The 27,467-nt window shown below is 44.3% G+C and overlaps 1 protein-coding gene across 1 annotated transcript in view; it reads right to left on the bottom strand.

The window, feature by feature from the left end:
* Window positions 1-1,757: 1,757 nt before the first annotated feature.
* Window positions 1,758-27,467, bottom strand: part of LOC125941726 (uncharacterized) — a 54,697-nt gene continuing 28,987 nt past the window's right edge. The window contains exon 2 of the mRNA XM_049659539.1: window positions 1,758-10,459. Within this exon, the coding sequence (XP_049515496.1) occupies window positions 3,996-5,084 (1,089 nt within the window). The 5' untranslated portion in view covers window positions 5,085-10,459 and the 3' untranslated portion in view covers window positions 1,758-3,995. The remainder of the gene's footprint in view (window positions 10,460-27,467) is intronic.

A 27,467-nucleotide genomic window follows, 5' to 3' on the forward strand; every position in this document is an offset into this window, starting at 1 on the left:
TAAGGCCCAATCGGAAGTCACTGGATTAGTTATACCATAAAACAAAAATATAGTTAATAATAACATGTGTAGTTGTTAATCCTTTTTCCGGGGACCGTATTTCACCCGCTAACAGCTTGAAGTTAACTCTCAGCGCAAGACGCACCTGCGTGATTTGGAACTTAGTCGAATATTATCGTTGATTATATCAGTTGTCTATGTTCTCGCCTGGACTTTGTGTAACCAAATCGTATGCGCGACACGAATAGTGTTGTACTTTCTGGAAGTTATGCGAGCACCAGCTCTGGAAGTTATGCAAGCACCTATTTGTCACCACAAATGGTGACAAATAGTAGCAGCTAACTGGAAAGGACTGGAAGTGGTTTCAAAAAAAGGGATGTCGTCATGCCCATCTTACATTTGTTTTTCATGCGTTTTACATTTGTTTTTTGAAGTATAAGCTTATGCACAAAGCATGCGGTACAAGATTGCAACCACTCATACCAGTTGGTCCCAACACGCATTCACACGCAGTCAGTGCATTTTGACAGGTGTTAGTAAAGAAATGACACAATTTGTTTTGCTTCTGCAATCAGTGGGTTGTCATTTCTGAAAGTCATATTTCTCATTATGCACTTCATTTATGACAGAAGAGCAAGCAAGACAGATATTGAACTGACATATGGGTTTCTAAGTATGAGAAGTCATTGTCCCCCATTGCTGACCAAGGTGCAGCTTTTGTTCCGACTTCAGGCTGATATACCAAAGGATAAATACAGCTCTGTATCTATCACAATTATCATGTTACCTGCTCTCTTCAGTGTGATCCAAAGTTGTCTTACTTTTTTTCATCAAAAAGTCACTGGCATTATCTTTGATTCAGCTCACTGGCAAGAAAGTTTTGTTGATGCTTTGATGAAAACTTAGATGAAAATGTGAAAAGTTGGATTACAAACAAGCCTACAGCAGAAAAAAAAAAGAAGAGATGCCACATTGAAGCTATTTAAAGCATCAGTCCTCATGTCCATCCACTACAGAAGGATTCAACTGTGGCTCATATTCTTTGAAGGTGTGAATTCATTCAAGTCGAAGCTGTAGTTTTAACACATTTTCTTGCATTCCCTGCATCATTAAAGAAATACAGTGACAAAAAAAAAATGTTACTTTTAAGTGCTTTCTTATGTTTACAAATGTTGACTGAATGCCAGAATTGTAAGAAATACTTCACATACTGGTCTCACTGATTGGCTACCAAAGCTGGCAAACCACCGGGCGCAAGAACAGAGGCCATTATGCCAAAGCCAGCTATTCGTGGGGTGGGAGGTATCATTGGTTTAAAAAGCTATTCGCACACGGTGCAAAAGCCAATATATGCTGGACAAACATAGAAATGTTGCTAATAGATGTCACAAGATGTCCTCAGACTCTTCAGGGGTGCTTAGATGTTGTTTTTAAATTTGTAGCCTATATCTGTAGAATGTTCGAATGCGTGTTCTGACAGCATTCTGACATCATGTTCTGTGCACATGAAGCAGTGCAGTGGGCGTATTTACAATGAGAGATTCTGCTGAACCCTGGCAAAAAAATTAATCATGGCAGTGCAAAGTGTACAGTGCAAAAACGAAAAAAATAAAAGTGAACACAGGTAGGAATGTGAAAAGTGCAGTGCTGCTCTCCACATGCCTGAGTGTTTCAAGCTTTTCACACAAAAATGAATCTGTCCTTGGCAGTCTGAACTGATAAGTGCTGCTTCATATTGTAAACAAAAATTATTTGTTCGTATTTTTCAGCGTTCATTACCATAGAACATTATATAATGTGGTGTGTATACAGGACAAAAAGAATCCGGACGGAAGGCCACACAGGGCGTGCAATATTTGGTAGCCAATTTGTTAAAATCAACCATTCTAAGCACCTGGCAAGGGACACTACATTGAATAGACTTGTAGATTGAATGTCTGCAAAGTTTTCTGCTCTCCAAACACACAACATTGTGGTAGTATATGTTTATTTATTTATTATTTATTTCAAAATACTGCAGGCCAACAGTTTTGGCCCATGCAGGAGCGGCTATACAAGGCATGAAAATGCACTGTGACACAAAAAGAAAAAAAGAAAGAAACAGCAGTTTAAGAGATTGCCACTAATAAACAAGCAGAAAAATATGTATACACATACACATATACATATTTATACATATATACACATATACGCACATACACAGCACTCATTCACTCAAACAAATGCTCTTCTAGAGCTTTAACAAAATTAGGGGACTGGAAAATGGCCCCCAGGAGACAGTTCCAGTCGGAAACGGTCCTCGAGAAAAAAATTGTGTCCCAAGGTTTCAGTTCTTGCAAAAATTGGTTGCAGTAAATGACTTCCTGTGTAGTGTGTTCGTCTAGATGATAGCTGTTTAAGTACTGTGGGACGCGAAATGTTTAGTTTATGTGCTAAAATGTTATGCATGAGCAACAAATGGGACATTTTCCTACGTACTTGAAGTAGTGGGATGTTATTTGTTTTCATTAGTGTCGTAGGTGAATCAAGCCTTCTGTATTTGTTATAAATAAACCTAATTGCTAGCCTTCGCACCATCTCAAGCTGGTAAATGTCCTCCTTTATGAACGGGTCCCATAAGACCAACGCGTACTCTAATTTTTATCTAATAAATGTTATGTATGCAAGACGTTTAAGCTTACTTGGAGTGCCTCTAAGCTTCCGCCTCAGAAAGCACAGCTTGGAAAATGATGAGGAACTAATGTCTGCAATATGCCCAGACCATGTTAAACCGTTTGTTATCGTAACCCCTAAGTATTTATGATGTCTGACCTCCATAATAGAATGATTTAGAAGGCTGTAAGAGAAAGGAGAAACCTGCTTTTTGCGCGAAATTTGCAAGATGACAGTTTTATCTAGGTTAAGTTGCATATTCCATTTAAGGCACCATTGATGAACGGCTAACAGCGAGTTTTGTAAGAGGTAATGTTCATTATGCTCGTTTATGCTCTTAAAAAGAATGCAGTCATCTGCAAAAAGCCTGACAGACATTTTTGGAAATAGCAGCTGGCAAATCATTGATATAAATTAGAAAGAGCAGCGGGCCTAATACGCTTCCTTGGGGTACACCTGACATAACTGGAAGCACTTCAGATTTACAACCATTAACCTCTACGTACTGTGTCCTGTGTTTTAAATAAGCATTAATCCAATTAACAAGGTAAGTAGGGACGCCAATACTTTCCAGTTTATAAATAAGTTTACTGTGGGGAACTGTGTCAAATGCCTTGCGGAAATCTAAAATAAGTACATCAATCTGCCCTGATTTATCAAGCACAACAGAAAAATCATGAATTGTTGTAACTAACTGTGTCACAGTGGACATTTCTTTCCGGAAGCCATGTTGCACAGGTGATAAAATTTTATTTTCAGCAAGATAGGAGTTAAGATAACCAGAAACTATGTGTTCAAGCAACTTGCAACAAGAGGAAGTGATTGAAATTGGTCGATAATTAGAAATGGTTAGCTTGTCCCCTTATTTAAAAATTGGCACAACGCGGGCCACCCTCCAGTCCTCCGGCACATCACCCAAAAGTAACAAAACTTGAAAGATCCTCGTTAGGAAAAGAGATACCTGTGCTGCAAAATGCTTGAGAAAGGCATTTGGAAGCCCATCGGGGCCTGCAGATTTTTTATCTTTCGAGTTTACGCAGCATAGACACAACACCGTTCACAGAGATAGTTGGTACGTCACCAGGATCTTCAACTGGATTTCTAGCTATGGTTGCCCGTTCCATAAGGAACACGCTTTGAAAATACGAGTTAAAACCTTGCGCTATGATCGTGGAGTCGGTTACAACTCTGTTATTAACTCGAATTTTGGTCAAGTGGTCAGTCCTGCGACCCAGAAAATTCAAAAATTTTTGGGGATCACTTCTGATAAATTCGGGGAGCGTCGTGTCAAAATAACAGGACTTTGCTAATTTTAACTTAGAGGCAAGTTCTTCTTTTAGAACCTAGAACTGTTGTGGACAAGGTATTTTTTTCTTCCTACAGCGCTTCACTTTGCGTTTCATCTGAATAATTTCACGACTTATCCAACGATAGCGGCGATTAATACGAACCTTTCTAAGGGGAACAAAATGTTCAATATTGTACTGTACTGTATTGTTAAAGTGCTGCCATAAACTATCAAGGTCATCGCTGCAAGGGTCATCTAACTGTGATTGTAAAGAGTCGATGATTGCGTTATCGTCAGCACGTGTACAGTCCTTGATCATTTTAACCGGATGCATCCTGCAAACAACTGGCGAAACACAACAGAAAAATAACAGACGATGGCCCGAGATTCCAGCTTGAACACTAAGCACTCCATCAAAAAAGGTTTGACTAACAAAGAAGAGGTCTAGGACAGATGTCTCTCTGGTGTATGCATGAACGGTTTGCTTAAGGTTTAAAGAAAACATCAGACCTAGAATAATATTACATGAGGCAGACAGGCCATAATACCGTTTATCCCAATCAATAGCTGGGAAGTTAAAATCACCAGTAATAATTAAGTTCCGGTTTTGGTAAGGTAGTAAGCGGTCAAATAGACTATACATGAAAGAATCCGCTGCATCAGGTGCACGATATACAGCACAAAGAAAAAAAGTGAAACCATGCGCAGTTACATGCAACAACAAACTTTCACGCTGATCAATTTGTTCAAGCAGCGTTACATTTACTACTCGTTTCGCAATCACCGCAACACCTCCACCACGTGAGCCACGATCTCGTCTGTATATGACGTAGTCCTGTGGCACAATTTCTTCGTCAAGAATACCACTTTGTAACCATGTCTCGGAAATCCCCAGTAGGTGGGGATCGTAAGAAAAGAGCAGAACTTCAAAGCTATCTATTTTGTTTACAGTGCTTCTAGCGTTCAAGGATATCACACGTAACTGGCACGTATCTGGCGATGGGGTCGTCTTGCCATCAAGACGACTTCGAGCATTAATATTAGCCGATGGCGGTTTATGCTTAGCTTGATTCGGAGAACCGTGGGTGTAAAAAAAAAGACCTCGGTGATTCTGAACCTGTGGCTTGTCAAGTACTAGAAGCATTGGCGCATTTCCTTCGCGGACCGACCTGCACTTTTCCCCTGTTGTGAGGCTTTCGCTAAACCACTCTCAAAGCTGTGATCAATACCGCGTGAAGTGGCATCAGGTACTTTAAACCTTTGATTTTTTTCTTTCATCCCATGCGCTTTGTTAATGACTAATTTGTCATACTTAAGGTACAGTTTATCCTCAGGCTCCTTATCTTTAGCAGTAGCCCCCAGAGCAGCTTTCCAATTTTTCTTAGCCTAGGTGAGAAGTCTTCCGAAATGTACGTTTGAGTTCCCTTCAGCTTCGAAGCATTTCTGAGAAGTTCCGCCTTTTCAGTGAAGTCAAAAAACCTTATAATCACCAGATGTGCTTTCCCTATCACTTTTCTTCCTAGGCGGTGTTAACTCTCTATGCTCTCTACTTTTATTTCAAGTTTGTGTTCAAAAATTTCTGTAAGAATATGTTCCTTAAGACTATTTACCATCTCTGCTTCAGACTCCTGAATACCATACACGAGCAGATTGTTTCGTCGAGAATAATTTTCAATGTAGTCCACATTTCTCCATAGTAAAACAATCACTTCCTTTAGTTCCCTAAGCGATTGCTCACGTCTCCATCCCTTTAGCTGTCTGTGAAAGCACTTCCAGTTTAACTTCAATGGAAGCCAGTCTCACGTTTGTCGCGGTTATGTGTAAGTCTAGCTTAACTCCGATAGACTTTAGTTCACATGAAGAAGCCTTTTGATGTTGGAGAATTTCTTCGAGTTGCTCTGCTATCCCTGGGCCTCGATTAAGCTCAACGTCCCCGCTTAACAACAGTGCAAGTAGACAAAATGAGTCAAAACACTCAGTAAAACATTCAAGCAAGACGCCTGGGCAAGGCAGCACCTGTGAAAGAGGAACATGGCAGTGCTGCAGTTTATGTAGTGATGCATCACGTTTCCAATGTTAACCTTCCGAGGAATTCCAATAACACAAACCGAAGTGAGTGGCCGCAGTGGAAATGGCATTTTGAGTGTCTTCGCATCGCGTGTGGACTTTCTACAAAATGTGAGGTGGAATAAGCCCATACCCACGTTTACTCTTGAAAAAAGGTACAAGGTGTTCTCCAGTGATGTTGACAAAGGAGAAGAATATGACATACTATATCATTCTAGAGACATACGAGAACCATCATCTATGAACAAGGCACTTAATTTCATCAGAAGAGAACAGACAGAAGCCAAGGAAGTCAAGGAGTCCATCATTGAACTGTATCACTTGGCAAAAGTATGCAACCTCATTTATCTCCGCAGTGAAACAATCCATGAGAGGATTGTAGAGGGCATCAGGGACTGCACACTGTCAAAGAAAATGGAGATGGACAAAGAGGGGCAGCTTGAAAAGGCTACCACCATAGTAGCAAGAACTTATGAAGGCACAAGCTGCTACACTTTACAGATCCAATAAAGACAATATGGAGAGGATTAAAATGAGCGGTAAACTAGAGGTGGGCAAACGCTTATGTTTGTGCCACAAGCTTTTAAATATCAACTCCTGCTTAAGCCGAACTATATTTTGTGTCAGTGATCATCACTTCAAAGTGGGTGTTGCCCCCAGATGTTGCACTAACAAACATTTTAATTTTTATTCTTTAATCCCTCGGACCAGAAGTGGATGGAACCGCCTTCTTTCTTCCATTGCTACCATCACTGATGCTGTCTTTGAAAATGCTGTTTCTAACATTTTGTAACTTCACTCCTCTCTGTAATGCCTTTGGGCACCTAAAGTACGAAAATAAATAAATTCTGAGACAGAATACGAATCGAATAAGCCGGAAGGTAATCAAACACTTTTCGAATAATGAACAGCCTCTTTCACCATTAATATAACTTCGTCAGGCCCAACAAAATTCTAATGATACAATATGTTGTATAGTTCTTTTTGTCAACCGGTTTCTTACAAACCTGAAAAACTACTTCCCTCATTACATGGCATGGGCGCAAATGCTCAGCAGCGCCTCTAAGCATGTAGACAAAGGATAAAACAATGTTTACATCCTCATAGTCACAACATTAGCAAGTTTTTGTCACTACATTGCACATTGTGAAGCATTGTTTACTAAAAGCAGAAATGAAGCATTAGGAACAAATAAGCAGTTCATTCACATAATGAGCACTCTGGAGCATATGCAGTCAGGCATTATCAGTAGATTTGGAATTCGTGGGACATGTCCTGGTTTTGAAATATGTCCTGATGTTAGTGCCAGCTACGTACACGCATCCACCAAACTGGTTGCACCTAGTTTTCAGCAACCCTGTTGTCCCAAAATGTCCCGTATTTACGTTGGGTGCAACAGAAAATTAGATTGTCCAGGTTGTCCAAGTTTTCTATATATTTTAGGTAATTTATTTGACATGCTTGCACTCGCTTTGCTATTCAACTGCAGGCAATATTTTAGCCTTGGCAGGGAGCACTGGTTGTTCCCTCTGCCTATGTGCCCACAGCATACAATTCACTTGTGCTGTAAACTGTCTTTCATTCCTTTAAAGTTGCACGGACTGTAAAAGCACTACATTTATTTCATGCACATTCTGCAGAAAGTGTTGCGGCGAATTCTAATGTGAGCACAATGTATAGAAAAGAATGTGCAGAAACCATCATAGGTGAGCGAACGAAACAACGAGAGAGATGCGAGGGAAATATAGTTAGCGAGAGCGAACTAACTAACGTTTTCCTTGCAAATCAACAGTCCGCCGGCCGACCGCTGACATCTTATCAACCATAAAAACAACCAGACACAGAAATCTATGCGCTTTAATATTGCTGGAAGTCAAACGGTGAGGGCTCAGCACGCTTGGGCGCATATCGTGGTGTGATTGCGCCTGCTCAGAAGCGCCGATCGTCTCTTAACACACCGCAACCACAATGATGGGGCAGTGACAGCATCCGAAATAAAGGGGGGGGGGGGGGAAGGGAGGGTGCGGTAATGAAAGGCCTGCGAAACGCACAGTGGCAACTTCCCGCTCAACGCTCGTGCTTGAGACAGAGTGGCATCAAACAAACGAGCCAGTGCGCGAAAAGAACAACGGAAGAGAGGGCAGTGTCTGGCGCGGGGCGATTCACAGCGGATAAATAGACACACGCAACGCGCACGACGTGCATACCAAGCCCACACACCACACCGCGCGCTTCAACCACGGCTTCAACAACCCATGACCTCCGAGATTTGCGCGGCAAAAAAATCTCTGAAGCTATGAACAACCCATCAACACTAGCCAACCTTACGCAAGGTGGCGATACCGTCATCACATCGGTCACATGACCACGGTGCACATGACCAAGCTTGTGGCCGCGGCTGCCGGCTCCCGCATGAAACCGGCCTGTGCATAGTTCTGTAATTGCGCTTGGTTTGGGCTGTTGTGTGTTTCTGCCCGTTTTCGGTTGTGCTGTCCTATGTCATGCAAGTATTCCAGTGTTTTGAGGTCTTACTTGGTGCTGGCATGTGCAGTGATTTGTTTGTATGGTTTTAATTTGTAGAGCAGCTGAGTTTTGCATTGGAGAGCGCCGAGTGGAGGGCACTAATTTGCTCTTCAAGCTGATTCTCATCGCTATGTGAGGAGCCTTTTCAGTGATGTTGTAATTAAGGCGTTAAGCTGAGTATTAGGACGAACATCAGAATAAATGTTGCTTTCGTGTGCCTGGCATCGAGATCCGCCGTCATGGGTGAAACTAGCAAGTTTGAAAGAAAGACGGGAATTGCTGTCTCTGTGCACTTTGCCTATATCCCCTAGACAGCCGTGATTGTGGAATGTTGCAGACAAGAGAACTGACATACAGGCTCTATGTTAATGATTCATTACTGGTACGGTAGTGCAAGAGATGAGGTCAAGTGCCCGTCCTATTTCCTTGCCTTGTGCTACAGCGCACCCATAGAATATTGCGTGCACCACACCGTGCTGTTATCGCTTGTGATTCAGGTTCCGATTTTTTTTTTCCCTGTTTTCTCTCATGTGATTGGTTTTTTTATGATATTTAGAGGAACTTTGTGTCCAATGTGAGACAGGCAAATTCGATTTTCTTTGGCACCTCGGAATGGTTGCAATATATTGCGCTGCTTATTGTAGCTTTCTTCTTGTTATAGTTTTTCTAGTTCGCGAATGGATACCGCATATACGCTGCATAACTCTCTAGTAGATACTGCAAACATTAATCGTGAATCCCCTTGGCGTAAAATATCCTGTTACTCCTGGTAGTCACGATTACTTCCAGTTTGTGACTGGTGTCGGACTCTACGTTGCGCGGCCTTAGCGGCACTCAGTCGGCCGCCTGCCGAGTTCGTTCGTGTGCCATGTGTACGCACGGAGTGAGCTCTTCGTAAACTTCACGCAACAGGGCATGCCGCGCTTCTTGGTCCTTGTGCAACAAATTTTCCTAGTGTACATCAGACAGAGCAGAGGAACCTCTATTTAGGCATGTCAGTGCACTAAGTAAGTTGAAGTGCAAGTGTGCATAGCATTGGCGGCTGAGTCCATGTGATGGGTTATTTACACAGCCATTTTAACCATGGAAGGGCAGTATTGATTCGTGCATGATTAGTTGCATAAATTAGTCCTTGCGGGGAGGTCTAAGTAGAAAATACGATTAACCGATTAACCAATAACGCAGCAGTATCGGACCAATGCAAGGTAACTGAATGTGGTGTCTTGAATGGTAGTGAGCAGTTGACCTAAAACATGATAATGCTTTAAGCGCATAGCGGTTTTAATTATTCTTGCTCCCTTGCAATGTGCCAACTGATCGTTCTCATTTCAGTCCACTGGCATCAACACAGTGGCCACTGGTGAAAGTGTGCGAGAACACATGAACATACATTGGGACATCTTTCCTCGTCTGCTTTAAAGGGCGCTCTCCAAATAGCTTAGGAAATGCAAGCAATCGGATTGCTAGCACAGGAAGGGCGAGTGAACGCAATTTACAATGATATTTCATAAGCTGTCGCTAATTTAACTTGAAATGCTTGGTACATGTAATGTAGAATCTACATATGTGCTCATTTCATTGAGCAGCCTGTCCAAAACAATTCCCGCAATATTTTTTTTATAGTTGACCTCATTATGTTTGTTTTTATGATCCGAATACAGTGTTGTAGTTGCATATTTTGTGTACATATGACTTTGGTAAGTCATAATATTTAGTATGTCTTTAACATTGTAGCTTAATTGTGCTGTTATATGTTTCATTACAAGCTGCAATAGTTTGAAAGAATGTGTAGGCTTCCCTACTTATCTAGCAAGCACACCTAGAGGGAAGACTTCAGTGCTACCACTGGTGCTACCAAGTGAAGAGCAAGTGCATATACAGGGTGTCCCAGCTAACTTTAGCCAGAGTTTAAAAATATGCCGATGCACCCTAATGTGCCCAAATCCATGTTCCTTACTATTGTATGGTGCAAGTCACTATTTTTGTATTCTGCTTAATTGCATAATTAGTCAAGAAATTCCAATGAGAAAGTTGTAGAGTTGTTTGCAAAACGTCCGATTAAGCAGTTTCTAACTTTCTATCTATTTAGTATTTTCCCGCTTACTGCAGATGCCCTCAAAATACAAAACATACCATGCGACATGCCCCCTTGTGCGTCGCGATTGCAGTGCCCCCAAACGTTCCGCGTACAAACAAACATAGCATTTAGCAGGGTGTGTTGCCGCTTAAAAGGCGACAGGGCAGTGATGCAGGCGTTGGCTGCGCGATTCACGCCAGCAACCGTTATCACTTGCGCTGCGATTTACTGTAAACAATAGTCAGCAACATGCATTTGGTCGCGTCGTCTTAGTGTGTAGCGGCATATTTTTAACTCTGGCTAAAGTTAGCTGGGACACCCTGTATATGCCAGCGGTGGTATGTGGGCAAGTATTAGTGAAGCCACTCCATCTGTATTCAAAACATTTCAACTACCAGCGTAGTGCACGATACGTGTCCACTTCGACAAAATGAAGCACCAGTGCAAATATCTGGCGTACTTGTCCAGGGCAGCAAGTGTGTCTACATTGAAAACATTTCAAGTACCAGCATGTACGACAGTTTCATTACCAGAGGGACTGCATAATGTTAAGTGGTGTGCTCCCCAGCTGCTCATCAATGGAATTCTGCCTGGACTGTGTACCAAATATTTTTGGATGTGAAAGTAGGGATTCTAGCAGCCATGGTCATCTTCCTCGGCCGCCTTTTATATATAGCACGCTCCGCCGCGTGTCTCGTGCTGCGAGCTTATAAAAAGAGGGAAAAAAATAAAAGAGCTTCTTCTGCTTCTGCCATCGGCCCAAACGGTTCTCTGATCTTCCGCTCGCTGACACACCTTGTTGTAGTGGACCTAACCTCGGTCGCTATAACGTGGTGACCCAGACGTGATTTTACGGCGAGCACCACGTCTTGGACGATGCCACCAACGAGCGACCGACGACCAGCGCAGAGTGCCTCGCCACGTTGCAGATTCACCAGCCATCCTTTTTGCCACAAAATTCTGCAACCTGATTTACGCAGGTGGAGGCCATCTTCGACCTTCGGCGCATTACCCTGCAGCGCGCGTGGTTTCTACATGCTGTCTCAGTACTCTCTACAGACAGAGGTGGTTGAGGAGTACCAAGAAGTTGTGGACTCACCCCGAGACACCACACCCTATGACCACTTCAAATCAACAATGCAGGATCGCAAGTCAGTGTCTGCGTGCAGGCGGCTTCAGCAGCTTCTCAACAAAGAGGAGCTCGTCGACCGTGGGAACTTCTATGTTGTATGCGGCGGCTTCTTAGCGACTGTAGGCTGGACGCAAACAGCCTGCTGCTGCGTGAACTGTTCATTCGGCGCCTGCCGCAGAATTTAGAGGTCGCCTTGGCTACCACACAAGAAGACATGTCCCTCGACAATCATGCCGAGCTGGCCGACCGCATCGCTTACAATTCAGCAAGAGGTGCTGTAGCAACAACGACCGTTCGGCTGTAGCACCTCGAAGATCGGCAGTCTCGCCTTTAGCAAAAGACCTGAGAACCGTTCGGACTGATGGCAGAAGCAGAAGAAGCTCTCTTATTCTTCCTTTTTTTTAACCTTGTAGCACGAGACACGCGCCCGGAGAGCGCCGTATACGGTCTCGACATAAGGAACAGCGCGAAAAGACGAAGGACAAGAAGGGGAACACACATCAGCTCTGATGTGTGTTCCTGTTTTTGTCCTTCGTCTTTTCGCGCTGTTCCTCTGTCGATTATGTACCAACTAGCCCAAGCCTCTAGTTTCACTTAACTTGGGCCAAACTTCAAAAAATGTGCAAATGCTACGTAGCTGGACCGAACCAAGGTAATGTTTGCCGTCGCTTGGATTTACTCAGACTATATTTTGCATTCTGCCACATTAGATAATTAGTCTTCATTAATCAACTTCTCAGTTATTATAATTAGATAAGTGTCAAAATACATGCAAACCGGCTCGAGTGGCCAGACGCATGGCAGTTTTAAGTGTGTTCGGGGGCTTATTTCACACTTGGAAAAACGTTTTTATGTACCACGTATTGAGCAACAGAAAGCTGTATCAGGAGTTTTTCATGTTGCTCTGCAATTTTCTCATTGACACTTATCTTCTTGTAATAATTGAGAAGTTGAATAATTAATGAAGACTAATTATCTAATTAGGTGGAATGCAAAACATAATCTGAGTATCTCCAAGCGATGACAGACAACATTAGCTTGGTTCTGTCCAGCTACGTGGCATTTGCATATTTGAAAGTTTGGCCCAAGTTACGTGAAACACCCTGTATAAAAAGCGGCTGAGGAAGATGACGATGGTTGCTAGAGGGCGAACTGGTAAAGCGTTTGCTCAGGGTCACATGTGTAAAAGCTTTCTGTCATTCAGAGTGATTTTTTTTTCACTTTAGGAAACAGGAGATGTGTCAAAGTGTAACATGGCAGCGTACAAACGTATTCACTGGTTGGCAGATGATTCATTGCGACCTTATGCCTGTTTTTCTTTTCAGAGTGGTACTTACGTGCTTCTTTTACAATGCTTTTCAGATAAACCGAAAATTACTTCCTTGGTTACTTAAATGCAGCTTCCAGTGCATTACAGTTCATTTCCAGGTTTATATAAGTTTTAATATGAGGTTATACATCCATTTCTCGTGTATTAGAATGCTAAGATTATATTTATGTAGCATTCCTCAGTCTCATCGTACACTGCATTACAGTGGTGCTCACTTGTAAAACAGGATACACAGGATAGAGCATTGTGCCTTGTGTGGATGCTAGCACTTCTTTACCCATAAACATATTTTAGGAGCAATCATGGGAGGTTCGAGAGAGATTTCAGATTAACCAGGAATGATTATCATGCATAAGCAGCCATCAATCTTTTCGAAAAAGATATCATATCTTAAAGATTAACAGCTGATGTATGTGTTCACAGGTTTTTTTTTTCCTTTTCTATTGCTACTTTTTTTTACACTTTGACTGGTACATACCGGGTTTAACACGAAATGCGTTCGCACTTCCTTAATCTTGGGCAAGCTGAGATGATTAAACGATTTCCTCTGAATTACTTTTATCGCAGAGGCACACATTTGAAAATGATTTGATTAGTAATTAGACAAGAGCATCACAGATGGTCCCAATGGAAGACTTGAAAGCGCTATCCAGGGAGCTCATAACAGTTTCAATAAGTAAAAAAGTTGACGCTGCAAATTTTTTACAGCCTAATTAATTCCGGTCAATTTCACACGGAAAAGCGAAAGTGAACAGCCAAAGAGCGCAAATGTCATGCCATTAGTACACAGCCATTCCTGAGTGACGTGACTGTTCGCACCTCAGAGTTGGGCGAACATCAAGCTGTAGGTGGCTAAAAGGGGGAGGTGGGTGCAACGCAGCCGTCGGAGAGCGCGGCGCGTGTTGCAGTGATTCATGATGCCGAGTGGTGGCGCGTATGTCGACGCTAAGATGCCTCCGCTGTAGTTTGGCTGCTGCTGGAGCTAGCGAGTGCACTTGGTTGGCATGGTTCTGTTCGGTTCTTTTTGCTCCATGTTCGTTTCTGTTGGCATTCACACTGTGCAGTTGCGCCTCCTTGTGGTGACAACATTTTTACACGTTGCCATGCTATCACTTCAAACCCCAGTTGAATCATATACATGTGGGGTGTTTTATCATGCCACAAGATTTAAAATTATGCAAATACCCCGTAGCTGGACAGAACCAAGGCAATGTTGTTTGGCGTCGCTTGTAGATACTCAGATTATTCTTGGTATTCCGCCTAATTACATAATGAGTCTGAATTGATTAATCAACTTGAAAAACTACCGATACAGCTTTCTGTTGCTCAATACGTGCTACATAAAAGTGTTTTCCCAAGCGTGAACGAAGCCCGCAAATACACACAAAATTGCCGTGCGACTAGCCACTCAAGGCACTTTGCATGTATTCGCTGGCTTCTTTCACGCTCGGAAAAACACTTTTATGTAGCACGTATTGAGCAACAGAAAGCTGTATCGGTAGTTTTTCAAGTTGCTCTACAATTTTCTCATTGATACTTTTCATCTAATTATAATATTTGAGAAGTTGATTAATTAATTATGAATTATCTAATTAGGCAGAATGCAAAAAATAATTGTCTACAAGTGATGGCAAACAACATTGCCTTGGTTCTATCCAGCTACGGGGCATTTGCATATTTTTAAATCTTGCTACATGATAGTTGGGACACCCTGTATATTGAATCATATAATCAAGTGCTGTCTGTCGTCCTTTTGAGTATTCTTCATGGTCACCACCATTCTAGTTCATCACACTGGTGACTAAATTAAGCTTGTTTACTTAACTCCTATGTGGAATGGTTTCCTAAAGCATCATATATTGGTATTAGCCAATTTGATGAGCAGGATGCAGTGCGTCGCAGTAATATATGACCTAAGGAGCTCTTCACTGCGAGCCTAGAAATCGGTGCAGCTTTCTTTACCCACACCACTAGCATAATATTCTTCGCATTAGCTGAAATAACTTTTGTTCACTCCCGACGATTCGGGAAGGCACGTAGAACGCGTGACCGAGACCAACAAAAAAATCTTTGCGCCGACGGAGACGTGCTTGAAGCGAATGCATCTTTTAACATTTGAGCACTCATCAGAGGATAGCTGCTTGGCATTTATTGTATCCTCTACTAACAAAGTACGGTATGCATTAGCTTAACGCTAGTTATGTCAAATATGCGACCGCTAATTGCGAACAAAAACAACCGCTTCGAAACCCGTGGCACAAACCACCGTGCCTCCGCACCCGGGGAGCGATGTTGCTGGCAACTGCAGCGCCGCTGCTGCTGTCGTGATTGCTTTCAACACTCCGCCACCGCCGTTGCTCTCACCTCCCCCTTTTAGCCACCGTAAAGCTACCGTCCTTATCAAGCTGCGATCGCGCTAGCTTCATGCTCGCCCGACGGTGAGCATGAAGCTTCTCGCACGGCACACTTCCAAGCCTTCCATTAGAACCAATCGTGCGCCTCTTTTGTTAAGAAACTTAAGCTAATTTGCATAATTACTTGTCTAATTACTATATTGAATTATTTTCAAGGGTGTGTCTCTGTGATAAAATTAATCTAGAGCGAATCATTTAATTATCTCAGCTTCCCTAATTACAAGAAATTTCGAACGCATTCCATGAAAAACACGGTACATATGTAGTGGTCACTGCAATAAACCATCAGTTGGCATTCAGCACTGTGTCTTGCGCCCTTTAACTGTTGTCCCATGTTTACACTGTTTTTTCACAATGTTACCATACTTATCAATACCAAGCTAGTGCAAGAATTCGTCTTTAACTCTTTTGTTACCGCGCCCACTGAACTTGGGTCACTGGTGACCCAAAGGCACCGCACGGAAATTAAGAAATAACGGCACTCCTATAGACTAGCTGTGCCATCTAGCACATTTTCTAAGCACTAATGTTTAGGATTGTTTTATTTCCTGAGTAATTTGTTTTTTTCCTGAGTAGCCTCGATTTTAACAGTGGCTCAAAGAGTGCGGTTCGCTTCATTAGTACACGGCGATGGCAGACGATTAGGTGGACGCACCATCGCGCCAATGACATCTTTCTGGCGATTCTGTCGCATCTGCAAGTGATTATTCTGCTGTTTCCAGCAGTAGTGACTCTGAGAATGACACCAGGGGCGCGATCGAAGATCTTTGTTCGAAACACGTTCTGTTCAGTTGCTGCAACATCACAAAGTGGCAGTATGCAAAATTTGTGAGTGAGAGGGAGAGAGCAGCCAATCAGCAAGTGGTGAACCATTCCACAGCCGTTGTTTGGATCCAATCCGCCAGACGTGCCGTGCGAAGCCGTTATCGTAGCAAGCGGGTGAGCACTCGAACTTCCCATCTTTCGTCGCATTCTGCTCCTAACAGACGACGTGCTCGTTATCAAAATAGTTGACAGGAGCGTGTTGTCATTTTGATGTTGCAAAAACGACGAACTCCCCGGACGACAAACGTCCGGGGAGTTCACGGGATGCCGATTGGCTGATATCTCTTTCCCGTTGTCACAAATTTTGCATACTGGCACTTTGTGACGTTGCAGCAACTGAACAGAACGCGAAACGAACAAAAATCTCTGATCGAGCCCCAGATCGTCAAATTTTAGTTTAAACCACAGAGGCTCACAAGACCAGCCAGGACCGTCATCAGCTGTTTGGTGGTCCTGAGCTGCTACTTTTTCTGAGCTGCTATTTAGCATAATTTCCTAAAATACCCAAGGTTCGACAGCTCACTTTCTCTTTATTGATACTGCCTATCTGTGCCCAACCACGCTGACGACAAAGACGTTTCTTCTTCTTCTTTCTGGGGTTTTACGTGCCAAAACCAGTTCTGATTATGAGGCACGCCGTAGTGGAGGGCTCCGGATTAATTTCGACCACCTGGGGTTCTTTAACGTGCACTACAACGCAAGCACACGGGCGTTTTTGAATTTCACCTCCATCGAAATGCGGCCGCCGGGGCCGGGATTCGATCCCGCTACCTCGTGCTCAGCAACGCAACGCCTTAGCTGACTGAGCCACCCCGGCGGGTAGACAAAGACGACCTCGAGTGTGCGAGTGAAGGGCTAGAGAAGAAGCCTGAACTGAGCGCTTGTTCTAATTGTCTCAATTAAATACGGCTCTCCGGTCTTGTCTCCCGCGAGACGTGACAATGGTGGAGGTGCTGGGTATCGTATCATCACCTAAGGATTGGGACGACTCCTGCAAGCAGCCCTGCATCCAGCCCTTCAAGACATCATCCACGCGTCGAGACACCTGTACACCGCACAAGCCGCCACCTGCAAGGTCTGTGCCTGGAATTCGGTCTCTTACAATGAGCTTTGTCAGCGACCTCACCGACTCAGGAAATGGCGCTTGCAAGTCCAACACAGGTGACCGTTCAAAACACTCTAGCCCCCACCAACTTCCACGGTAACACGTATGAAGACGCCGTAGACTGGCTGGACCAGTCCAAATGCGTAGCCAAGATCAATCAGTGGTGTCCGGACCAGAAGCTTTCCAACGTGTACTTCGCCCTTGAAGAGAGCGCAAGGACGTGGTTTCAAAACAGCGAGGCACATGTGCCAACATGGGTCGAGTTTTGCCGTCGGCTACTGGATACCTTCGGAAGCACTGATCGCCGAGATAATGCACAACGCCTTCTCGAGTTGTGCATTTAGAAGCCCAACGAAAGTGCTTCCATGTTTGCCGAGGACATGTCTTGTTTGTTTCACCGCGCGGATCCCAACATGCCCGATTCGAAGAAGCCGAGTCATCTCATGCGCGGCATCAGAGAACAGCTATTCGCTGGTCTTGTGCGCGTCCCACCTACAACAGTGGAAGAATTCATTAAGAAAGCCACAACAATCGAGCGGGCGCTCCAGCAGCGTTGCCGGCAATACGAACGCCTGACTAACGGTGCACCTGCAGGAGCCGCAGTCCTGGCACTAACAGACGAGACCTCGCTGTGTCAACTGATAAGAGACATTGTGCGCGAGGAGATTGCGAAGCAAACTGCGACACCGAAGGAGTTTACTGTTGCTTCTGTCACTGAAGTTGTCTGCCAAGCAATGCGGCAAGCACTGGTATTGCCTGAGCCACTACATGAACCGTGTCCAGAGCCGCGCGCATACAGCTATGCAGACGCTGTCCATCGCCCACTTTCTAACGTGCCAGTACTGCAGTACAACCAGCAGCCACCTATTGCTGCCTGGATACAGAGGGAGCATTTCAGGCGACCCCAGCTTCGCAGGACCGATGTATGGCGCACTGCCGATCGCCGACCATTGTGTTTTCACTGTGGAGAACCAGGGCACATTTATCGTTTTTGCCCTCATCGCCAGGATGGCATCCAGGAAATGTCATTTGCCACTCCACGACAGTTTCCAGCGAGACATACACGCTTCGACGACAGTGTCACTGGGGAACAAGGCAGCTCCGCTAATCTCCCGTCACGCTCGCCATCTCCTTTACATTATTCTTTGCTGAACCGTCGCAGTTTCACCGACGTGGTAAGAGGACGCTCTCCAAGCCCGCGGGGAAACTGAAAGCAGCGACCTCCGGGGGGAAGGTTGCCAGTCGTCAAACTGCCGAAAATCCCCCATTGTAACTGAGAAACGAGCACAGCAACCCGGAGCAACGGAACGCCGACGAATTTATGAGTGCCGACCTACTCTTAACGATTGATGGGCACGACGTGACAGCTCTAGTTGACACTGGCGCAGACTTTGCGATAATGAGTGAGCAGTTGGCAGACCAGCTTAAGAAAGTCAAAACGCAATGGACGGGCCCTTATATTCGAAATGCCGGGGGCCAGATAATGACCCCTACAGGCAAATGTACAGCACGATTCCAGATATGAAATACAGCTTTTGTCGCCACTTTTATGATTTTAAAAGAGTGCTGCAGATCACTCATCCTTGGAATGGACTTCTTGCGGGAATATGGCACCGTGATGAACATACGGGAAGGCGAGAACCTTATCAACTAGTATAGACACGAGCTACGACGAAGAGCGCCAACGTACATCAATACGTGTCGCCGACGACGACGTCTACATACCGCCACTTTAATGCAGCCAGTTGCAGATAACAGTGTACAAGGATAGTGTAGCTGAACAATTAAATGCACTTGTGTTGCATCAAGGTGTTGCCATCGCTCGGGGTATCGTCAGCCTAATCGGTGGTCGTACAGAGGTACAGTGTAGACCTCTTATAACGTAAGTCGCCGGAGTCGCGAATATCTGCACTATAAGCGGTACTGCACTATAACCAAAACACCGATTTTCAAGCCCTGCACGTATGCAAAACATGTAAACTAAGCATGTAGACATGCTTTGTACTATCGCGATTACGTTTTCGCCAGTGAGCTGGCGAAAACACAATCGCGATGTAGCCGTTGCTTTTCAAGCTCAACAGCTTTGCACCGAGTCAAAACAAAACGAAACAACTCTTTGCCGCAACCGCTGCGGAAAAAAACGTGACTACTATCAACGCGATTATGAACGGACGGCGACTTTGCAGTGCTGAAGGCACGCGCCCGACGCACGCACCGAGTCTGGACGAATTAACTACTATTCGCTGCAACACCTGCAGTCGAAACCGCGGTCGCTATCTATGCGATCATCGATAGCGGCTACGCAGTTTTTTTAGGCACGCGGCCGATGCGCGTACCGAGTAAAAACGAAACTACTGTTCGCTACAACCGCTGCGGAGAAAACCGCGGCCACTGTCGATGCGATCCGTGGATGACTACACAGTTCCGAAAGCCCGCGCGCGGCCAACGCAGTGTTATGCGCGGCGGTAAATGCAAGAATACAGGCTTTAAAGACAGAAATAGGTTCAAAGCATTTCGCGTCACTGTTATTCATGTACGATTTCAACTGATGGCTGTGGCGTTGCGGACTCCGCCGCTTCGTTTCGGTTGGACGCTAGCGCCGCTCTTGCTCTTTTGCGTCGCACATTTGCGGCACTCCTAGCTCACCGAGCTCCGAAAGTTGTCCGAATTAACTGATGTGCGGCCAAGTAAGTTCGAATTAACGAGAGTTTGATTGCATTGAATAATGCATACGTCAGCCGGGAGCACGCACCTTGAGAAGCTTGCTCGCTGCCGCCCTTGTCGGCGAGATTTTCCTGCGGAAGCCGCATTATAACCGGTATTTCATCTCATGCGGCTGCACTATAAGCGGTATGCGTATACATGGAGTTGTATGGGAGGGCAAATGGGAGTCGGAAAAGGCCACATTGTAGCCAGTTCTGCACTATACACGGTTACGTTATAAGTGGTCTATACTGTACTATCGACAAATTTTACCAATGAACGCTGGCACATCAGTAAAGGCATCGCTGTGGCATACTTTCATGAATTAGACCACGTTCAACACTGCTTTGCTGTCAAAGAGGAAACAACAACCGATACGATGCCACATGCACCCGTCGTCGACGTTGACACAGGTTTAGAGCCACAACAGAAACAAAGTCTCAGGGGACCTGCTTGACCATATTAAGAACTGCTTTTCTACAATGTCCCGAGTGCGTCAAACACCACTGACAAAACACTGCATCATTATGGAGGACACACCAATACCCATCCACAGCGTCTGTATCGCGTGGCTGAGAAAGAGCGTGAAGCAATACAGCAGCAAGTCAAGAAAATGCTAGATGATGCCATCCAGCCATCAAAAACCCCTGGGGCATCGCCCGTGGCACTCGTGAAGAAGGATGGTAGCCTGCGGTTTTGTATAGATTATTGCAAGCTCAATCAGGTTACGAAAAAAGGTGTGTATCCCTTACCATGCATAGATGATTCCCTCGACAGGCTGCAGCGTGCACGTTACATCTCATCGATGGACTTAAAGAGTGGATACTGGCAAATAGAGGTCGATGAGCGGGATTACGAAAAAACTGCTTTTGTGACGCCCGATAGGCTCTATGAATTCAAGGTTCTCCCTTTTGGTTTGTGCTCCGCCCCAGCCACGTTCCAAAGGCTAATGGATACTGTTCTGTCAGACCTTAAGTAGAAGACTTGCTTAGTGTACCTAGACAATGTGATTGTTTATTCTGTCACATTTGATGAACATCTCCGACGGCTACGGTCAGTTCTTGAAGCCATACGGTCTGCCGGGCTTACTTTAAAACCAGAAAAGTGCCACTTTGGCTATGAAGAACTACAGTTTTTGGGCCACGCTGTAAGTCACGAGGGTGTCAGACCTGATCCTGATAAAATCGCAGCCGTCGCAAAGTTTTCAAGGCCTACGAACAAGAAGGCAGTCAGATGCTTCCTGGGCCTCTACGCGTATTACCGGCGATTTATTGCATTTTTGCACGCATTGCCTGACCGCTCACCTACCTAACAAGAGAAGATGTCACGTTTGTGAGGGGCAGGGTGCAGGAGGTGGCATTTAACGATTTACAGCACCGTCTACGAACGCTGCCTGTTCTTGCCCACTTTGACGTGGATGCACCGACAATGATCCACACCAATGCCAGCAACGTGGGTCTACGCGCCGTCCTTGTTCAGTGGCAAGACGGTGCTGAGCGAGTCATTGCTTACGTGAGTAGAACACTGTCACATGCAGAGTCGAACTACTCCACCAGAGAGCAGGAATGCTTGGCTGTAGTATGGGCTGTTACCAAGTTCTACCCGTACATATACGGCCGCCCATTTCAAGTCATAAGTGACCACCATTCACTCTGTTGGTTGACCAACATGAAGAATCCATCTGCACGACGTGACAGTGGTATACAAATCGGGAAGGCAGTACTTAGATGCTGACTGCCTTTCCAGATCGCCGATCGAGTCGTCAGGTGAAGATGACAACAAATCCGAAGGCTTTTTAGGAGTTGTTGATGCGGCCACCATCTCTTAACAACGGCAAGAGGACCAGGAGCTAGCTTCACTAATTGATTTCTTAGAGGGCCGCACCACAAACATGCCTGGAGTGTTCTCAAGGGACCTGTCATCATTCTGCATGCGCAACGGTGTTCTTTTTAGGAAGAACTTCGTTTCAACAGGGAAGAGATATCTATTAGTCGTCCTTAAAACTCTCCGCAATGAAATCTTGCAAGCCTGTCACGATGACGGTACCTCAGGCCACCTAGGCTACACAAGAACATTAGCACGGATCAAAGTGATACTGGCCACGGCTCGCAGCACAGCTGAAGCACTACGTTTGAGCGTGCCTTGACTGCCAGCGCCGAAAAGTGCCCCCTGCAAAACCTGCTGGACTATTACAACCCGTTTCAGTGCCGGAAACGCCGTTTGCACAAATTGGGATGGACCTTTTGGGCCCCATTCCCAATATCTGTTACCGGAAATAAGTGGATCATAGTTGCGACAGATTACCTCACACAATATGCGAAAACCAAGGCACTTCTGAGCAGCACAGCAGCCGAGGCCGCACAATGCTTCATCAAAAATGTCGTCCTGAGGCATGGTGCTCCAGCGGTCATCGTAACTGACAGGGGAACCGCTTTCACGGCTGAACTTTTGTGAACTGCACTCACGCTCAGTGGCACGTTGCACAGAAGGACGACAGCCTATCACCCGCAAGCAATGCGCTTACGGAGCGCCTGAACAAGACTCTCGCAGACAAGCTGTGCATGTATGTCGATGTGGAACACAAAAACTGGGACAAAATATTACCCTACGCAACGTTTGCTTATAAAATGGCTCGGCAAGACGAGAATGACACCATTCAGTCTCCTCCATGGTCAAGAAGTGACTACAATGCTGGATGCTATGCTGCCTCATGATTTCAGTGATTCCGAGAGACTGACGCCACTGATATTACAGAGCGCGCCAAAGAAGCAAGACAGCTTGCATGCATTCGCATAACTAGGCAGCAAGACCGTGATGCCCAACGTTACAATCAACACCATTGAAGCATTGTCTACCAGCCCCGCCAAAGAGTCTGGGTTTGGACTCCAGTACACTGCCGAGACCTCACTGAGAAACTTCTACGCCGATACTTCGGACCGTACAAGGTTCTACGACGCCTTAGCGACGTCAATTATGAAGTCGTTCCTGACAGCCCATCCTGCTCAAGGCGCCATCAGGACCGGCCTGAGACTTTGCACGTGGTGTGCATGAAACCCTATTTTTCTGAATGCATACATGGACACTCTTTGGTTTGCTGGATACCTGGTGCTGCCTGCCGAGCATCGGGACGATGCTCCTTCTGGAGAGGGGCAAATGCCGTGTCCCTATCTGTGCCCAACCACGCTGACGACAAAGACGACGACCTCAAGTGCGCGAGCGAAGGGCTAGAGAAGAACAATCCTGAACTAAGCGCTTGTTCTAATTGTCTCGATTAAATACAGCTCTCGCTCTTTGTCTCCCATGAGCCGCGACAATATCCACTGTATTATTGTGCTTGCAAAATTTGTAGAGGGAAAAAATATAATTGTGGCACCTGACGAAACAAGGCAGTTTCCAGTAGGCAGAAAAATAAAATTGTAACTCATTTGCTGTATGGAGCTATATAATTCAAACTTTCCTCTTTTATAGACAATTGATTTGCAGACATTTTGTATAATTCAGATTATTTTTCTTTTTTTCTTCTTTTATGTTATGAACCCCACATTGGAAGTGCTCTATGCAATTTTTAATAAATCTTGTTTTTAATAAATATTATGACTCGTTACATGCTAATATTAGTTTTTAAAGGTAACATCCTTGGAAAGTACATTTATTTAGCTTTGTATTAATATATAGCATGACACTGTAACCATGATAATTATTATTACAAGAAATAATTACAAAAACCTACAAAGAGTGGCTCATTTTCTCACGGTAACGAAAGAGCTAAAACATAACAGGAAAAACAAAATCAAGGGCAGGGAGGTTTGCTGAATGCTTCATGCAAGGCGAGACTGTGTAGACCCACTGCATAAAGGCCATTAGGCCTGTATGCATCTCCACAACACTCTCTCTCTCTCTCTTTACACTCTCTCCAACCCCTTTGCCGTTGCCGTGCGCTGGATACCGCGTTTGCTGACGCCAGTGCAAAAAGACTTGCCGAAGGAAGCTGCCGCAAAAATGAAGCTTTGCGAGAGTGACCCTGACGACTTTTTTGAACGCCTGTAACCATGGATGAATGTTGGGTGCATAATTATGTCTCTGAAGCTAAACTTCAAAGCAAACAATGGAATCACGGAAACTCATCTGCGCCAAAAAAGGCTAAGATTGTGCCGTCATCAGGCAAGGTCATGCTGAGCATCTTCTGGAACTGCCGTGGTGCTCTTCTCACAGATTATGCCAGCAAAGGCCAAACTATTACAGCAAAGTACTATTGCGAGCTTCTCACCAAATTGCGAGTTGCTATCAAGGAGAAGCGTAGAGGAAAGCTCACGAAAGGCGATTGTCTGCTCCATGACAATGCACCGGCCCATTCAGCACGTGTGACGGCAACGCATTCAGCCTCCTTAGGCTACGAAATTTTGCCTCATTCACCATACTCACCCGACCTCGCACCAAGTGACTTCTTCCTCTTTCCTCGCATGAACAGCACACTATGCGGGAAACATTTTCGGGATGACGAAGAAGTCATCGCTCAAGCAGTCATCGCCTGAACTCTCGAAATGAAGCGTTCTACAGCACGGGACTGCGGCAGCTCATGCATCGTTGGCAGAAGTGCGTGACTTTGTGAGGAGATTATGTAGAGAACAAATAAACTTCCAATAAAATTTCGTTTCCTTGTCTCTCTTTTTTCATGCCAATAATACGAACTTTATGAATGCCCCTCGTACCTCACTTCTTTCCACAAATCAGGTCTAATCGGAAATGTCTCCAGATGCACACACACACATTCTCAAGATCATTATTTGCATTAGTGTTCTGTAGTATTTGATATTGTTGAATTGTGAGTGTAATGACCTGAAAGGGACATAAATCACCCAATTTGACCGCCTTCATTTCTCAGGGTTGCAAATATACCAACACCCCACAAACAAAAACTATTTCTCAAAATATTTCTCAGACTTATGAAACTCCTGATATATAATGTTTCAGAATGCATCTTTGAGGTTATAAAGTTTCATTTATGCAAAAAGCAGTGGAGATTCGGAAGATAATGTATACTACCTAATCGCCATTAACCCTTTAATGACAGCACATATAAAAAAATTATTTTCTATCTAAATGTGCAGAACACATCAATAATAAGCATAATCAACAAAAAGAAAAAATATTTTGCGGAAAGTTTTTCAGTAATAATGGGGGAAACCCCGGGCAGAAAACGAAGCTTTCCCCCAAGCCCTCTATGGCTTCGTTTGGAATTTTGTAGACAGCTCTCGTCATAAGTGAACCATCGGTGCACATTTCATTTGGTTTACATCACGTGTGACACCACTGCAGCCAGAGATCTTGCATTGGCCTGTCTCCTCTCACTGTGCTTTCAAAAGAAAGTGAGTTGCCTGCCGAACTTCTACCTCGTCCTGTGTTCCTTTTTTAAACCAACAAATGATGCTTGTTGGCTGCCATTCAGTGTTGACCAAAGATAGCCAGAAACTTCATACTCAATAGCGAAACTTAGCAAAAAGAAATATTTTTTGCGGTATGTTGCCTGCAGGCAACATTCATCATAAAGGACAAATAGGGGTATGCGAATATTCAAAGCTCTTGCATAACCAATAGAATTTCGCCCTATGCAATTGGGTCTTCAAATAAAATTGTCTCTATCCCTAAATACAAATATGTTTTAAAATATTTTAAATCATCATATGTGCATCATCAAAACATAAAAATGGATCAAAAGTGCAATAAATTTTACCCTGCAGCCAAATTTTACATCTTCCACCAAACTATTGATAGGCAAATGTTACCAAGCACCGAACTCCGATCACTCCTTCTCAGACAAGCTGCGTGAAACCATTGCGAGAGCACTTGAGCTCTTCCACGCAGATATCACTTATCTGTTCGGTGACTTCAATTTTCCGCAGATTGACTGGACACTGCTATCATCCCCATGTACTGTTTCATCAGGCCTCATTGATTTGACTTAAGATTTTAACCTATTTCAAGTAGTTACCCAACCTAACCGCGGTCCGAATATACTAGACCTCATCTTTACAACAGCTCCTGATACAGTCAGTAACATAACTTACTCAGATGGACTGAGCGACCATAAATTACTTCAAATCACCATTAACATTCCCCTTCCTTTCACTGGTGTAACGAGAAAACAGATTCGCGACTATAACCGAGCTAATTACGATTGCATTAATGCCGAACTGCAAGTCTTTTATGATAACATCTTGATGCCCCATTTTCATAACAGGTCTGTTGAAAGCAACTGGGTTCTTTTTAGAGACAAGCTCACAGAATTAGTATCCAAGCATGTACCACTTATCACAATATCTAACGATAAAACTAATCCGTGGTTTACGAGAAAACATCAGCATATGAGAAAAAAAGCGACTGTACGATGCCACGAAGCGCGAGTGTACGCCAGATGCATCGGTTAATTATAAAAACTACCTGAAATCATACTGTTCTGCCCTTTGTGAAGCCAAAGATAAGTATTTTTCAGAAGACCTTCCCGCACTACTAAAAAATAATCCTAGTAAATTCTGGAAAACGATAGGTCAACGTAGCCTGGGAAACGATATCTCGATACATAATGCTTACAACACCCCATATTCGGATGCTGACATCCCCATTGCTTTAAACACGTTTTTTACATCTGTTTTTACCAAAGAAGATAATTCTAGCATCCCTTACGTCAATGATTTTGATTACCACTACATGGCACCTGTCGACATTACACTTAATGGTATTGTGCACCTGATCAATAACCTTAAAGTGTCTTCGTCCTCCGGTGTCGACGAAATAAATTCAAAAATACTAAAAAATACCACTTCAGTTTCCAGCGTCATCTTACTTCACATCTACAAACAGTCATTATCAACAAGTGAACTGCCCACTGATTGGAAAATAGGAAAGGTAGTGCCCGTACTTAAAAGTGGTAATAAACATTCGCACGAAAATTATCGCCCCATCTCACTAACATGCATTTGCTGCAAGATGCTCGAACACATTATCGCATCGCATATCTATGATCACCTAGAATCAAATCATTTCTTCTTCCCAAATCAGCATGGATTTCGAAAAGGCTTCTCCTGTGAGTCACAGTTATTTGAATTCACTACTCACCTTCATTACAACATGAACGATAACTTACAAATAGATTGCATCTTCCTAGACTTTTCTAAAGCATTCGATTGCGTAGCGCATTGCCGACTAATATCAAAACTTTCTGCGCTTAGATTAGATTCGCTAACCTTGTCATGGGTCCGTAACTTTCTTTCTAACCGCCGGCAGTTCACCGTTGTCAATAATTACTTCTCTCCTCCTTCCGATGTTACATCCGGGGTGCCGCAAGGTAGCGTCC

The sequence above is a fragment of the Dermacentor silvarum genome, chromosome 1 (assembly GCF_013339745.2).
Source record: "Dermacentor silvarum isolate Dsil-2018 chromosome 1, BIME_Dsil_1.4, whole genome shotgun sequence".
Lineage (NCBI taxonomy): Eukaryota > Metazoa > Arthropoda > Arachnida > Ixodida > Ixodidae > Dermacentor > Dermacentor silvarum.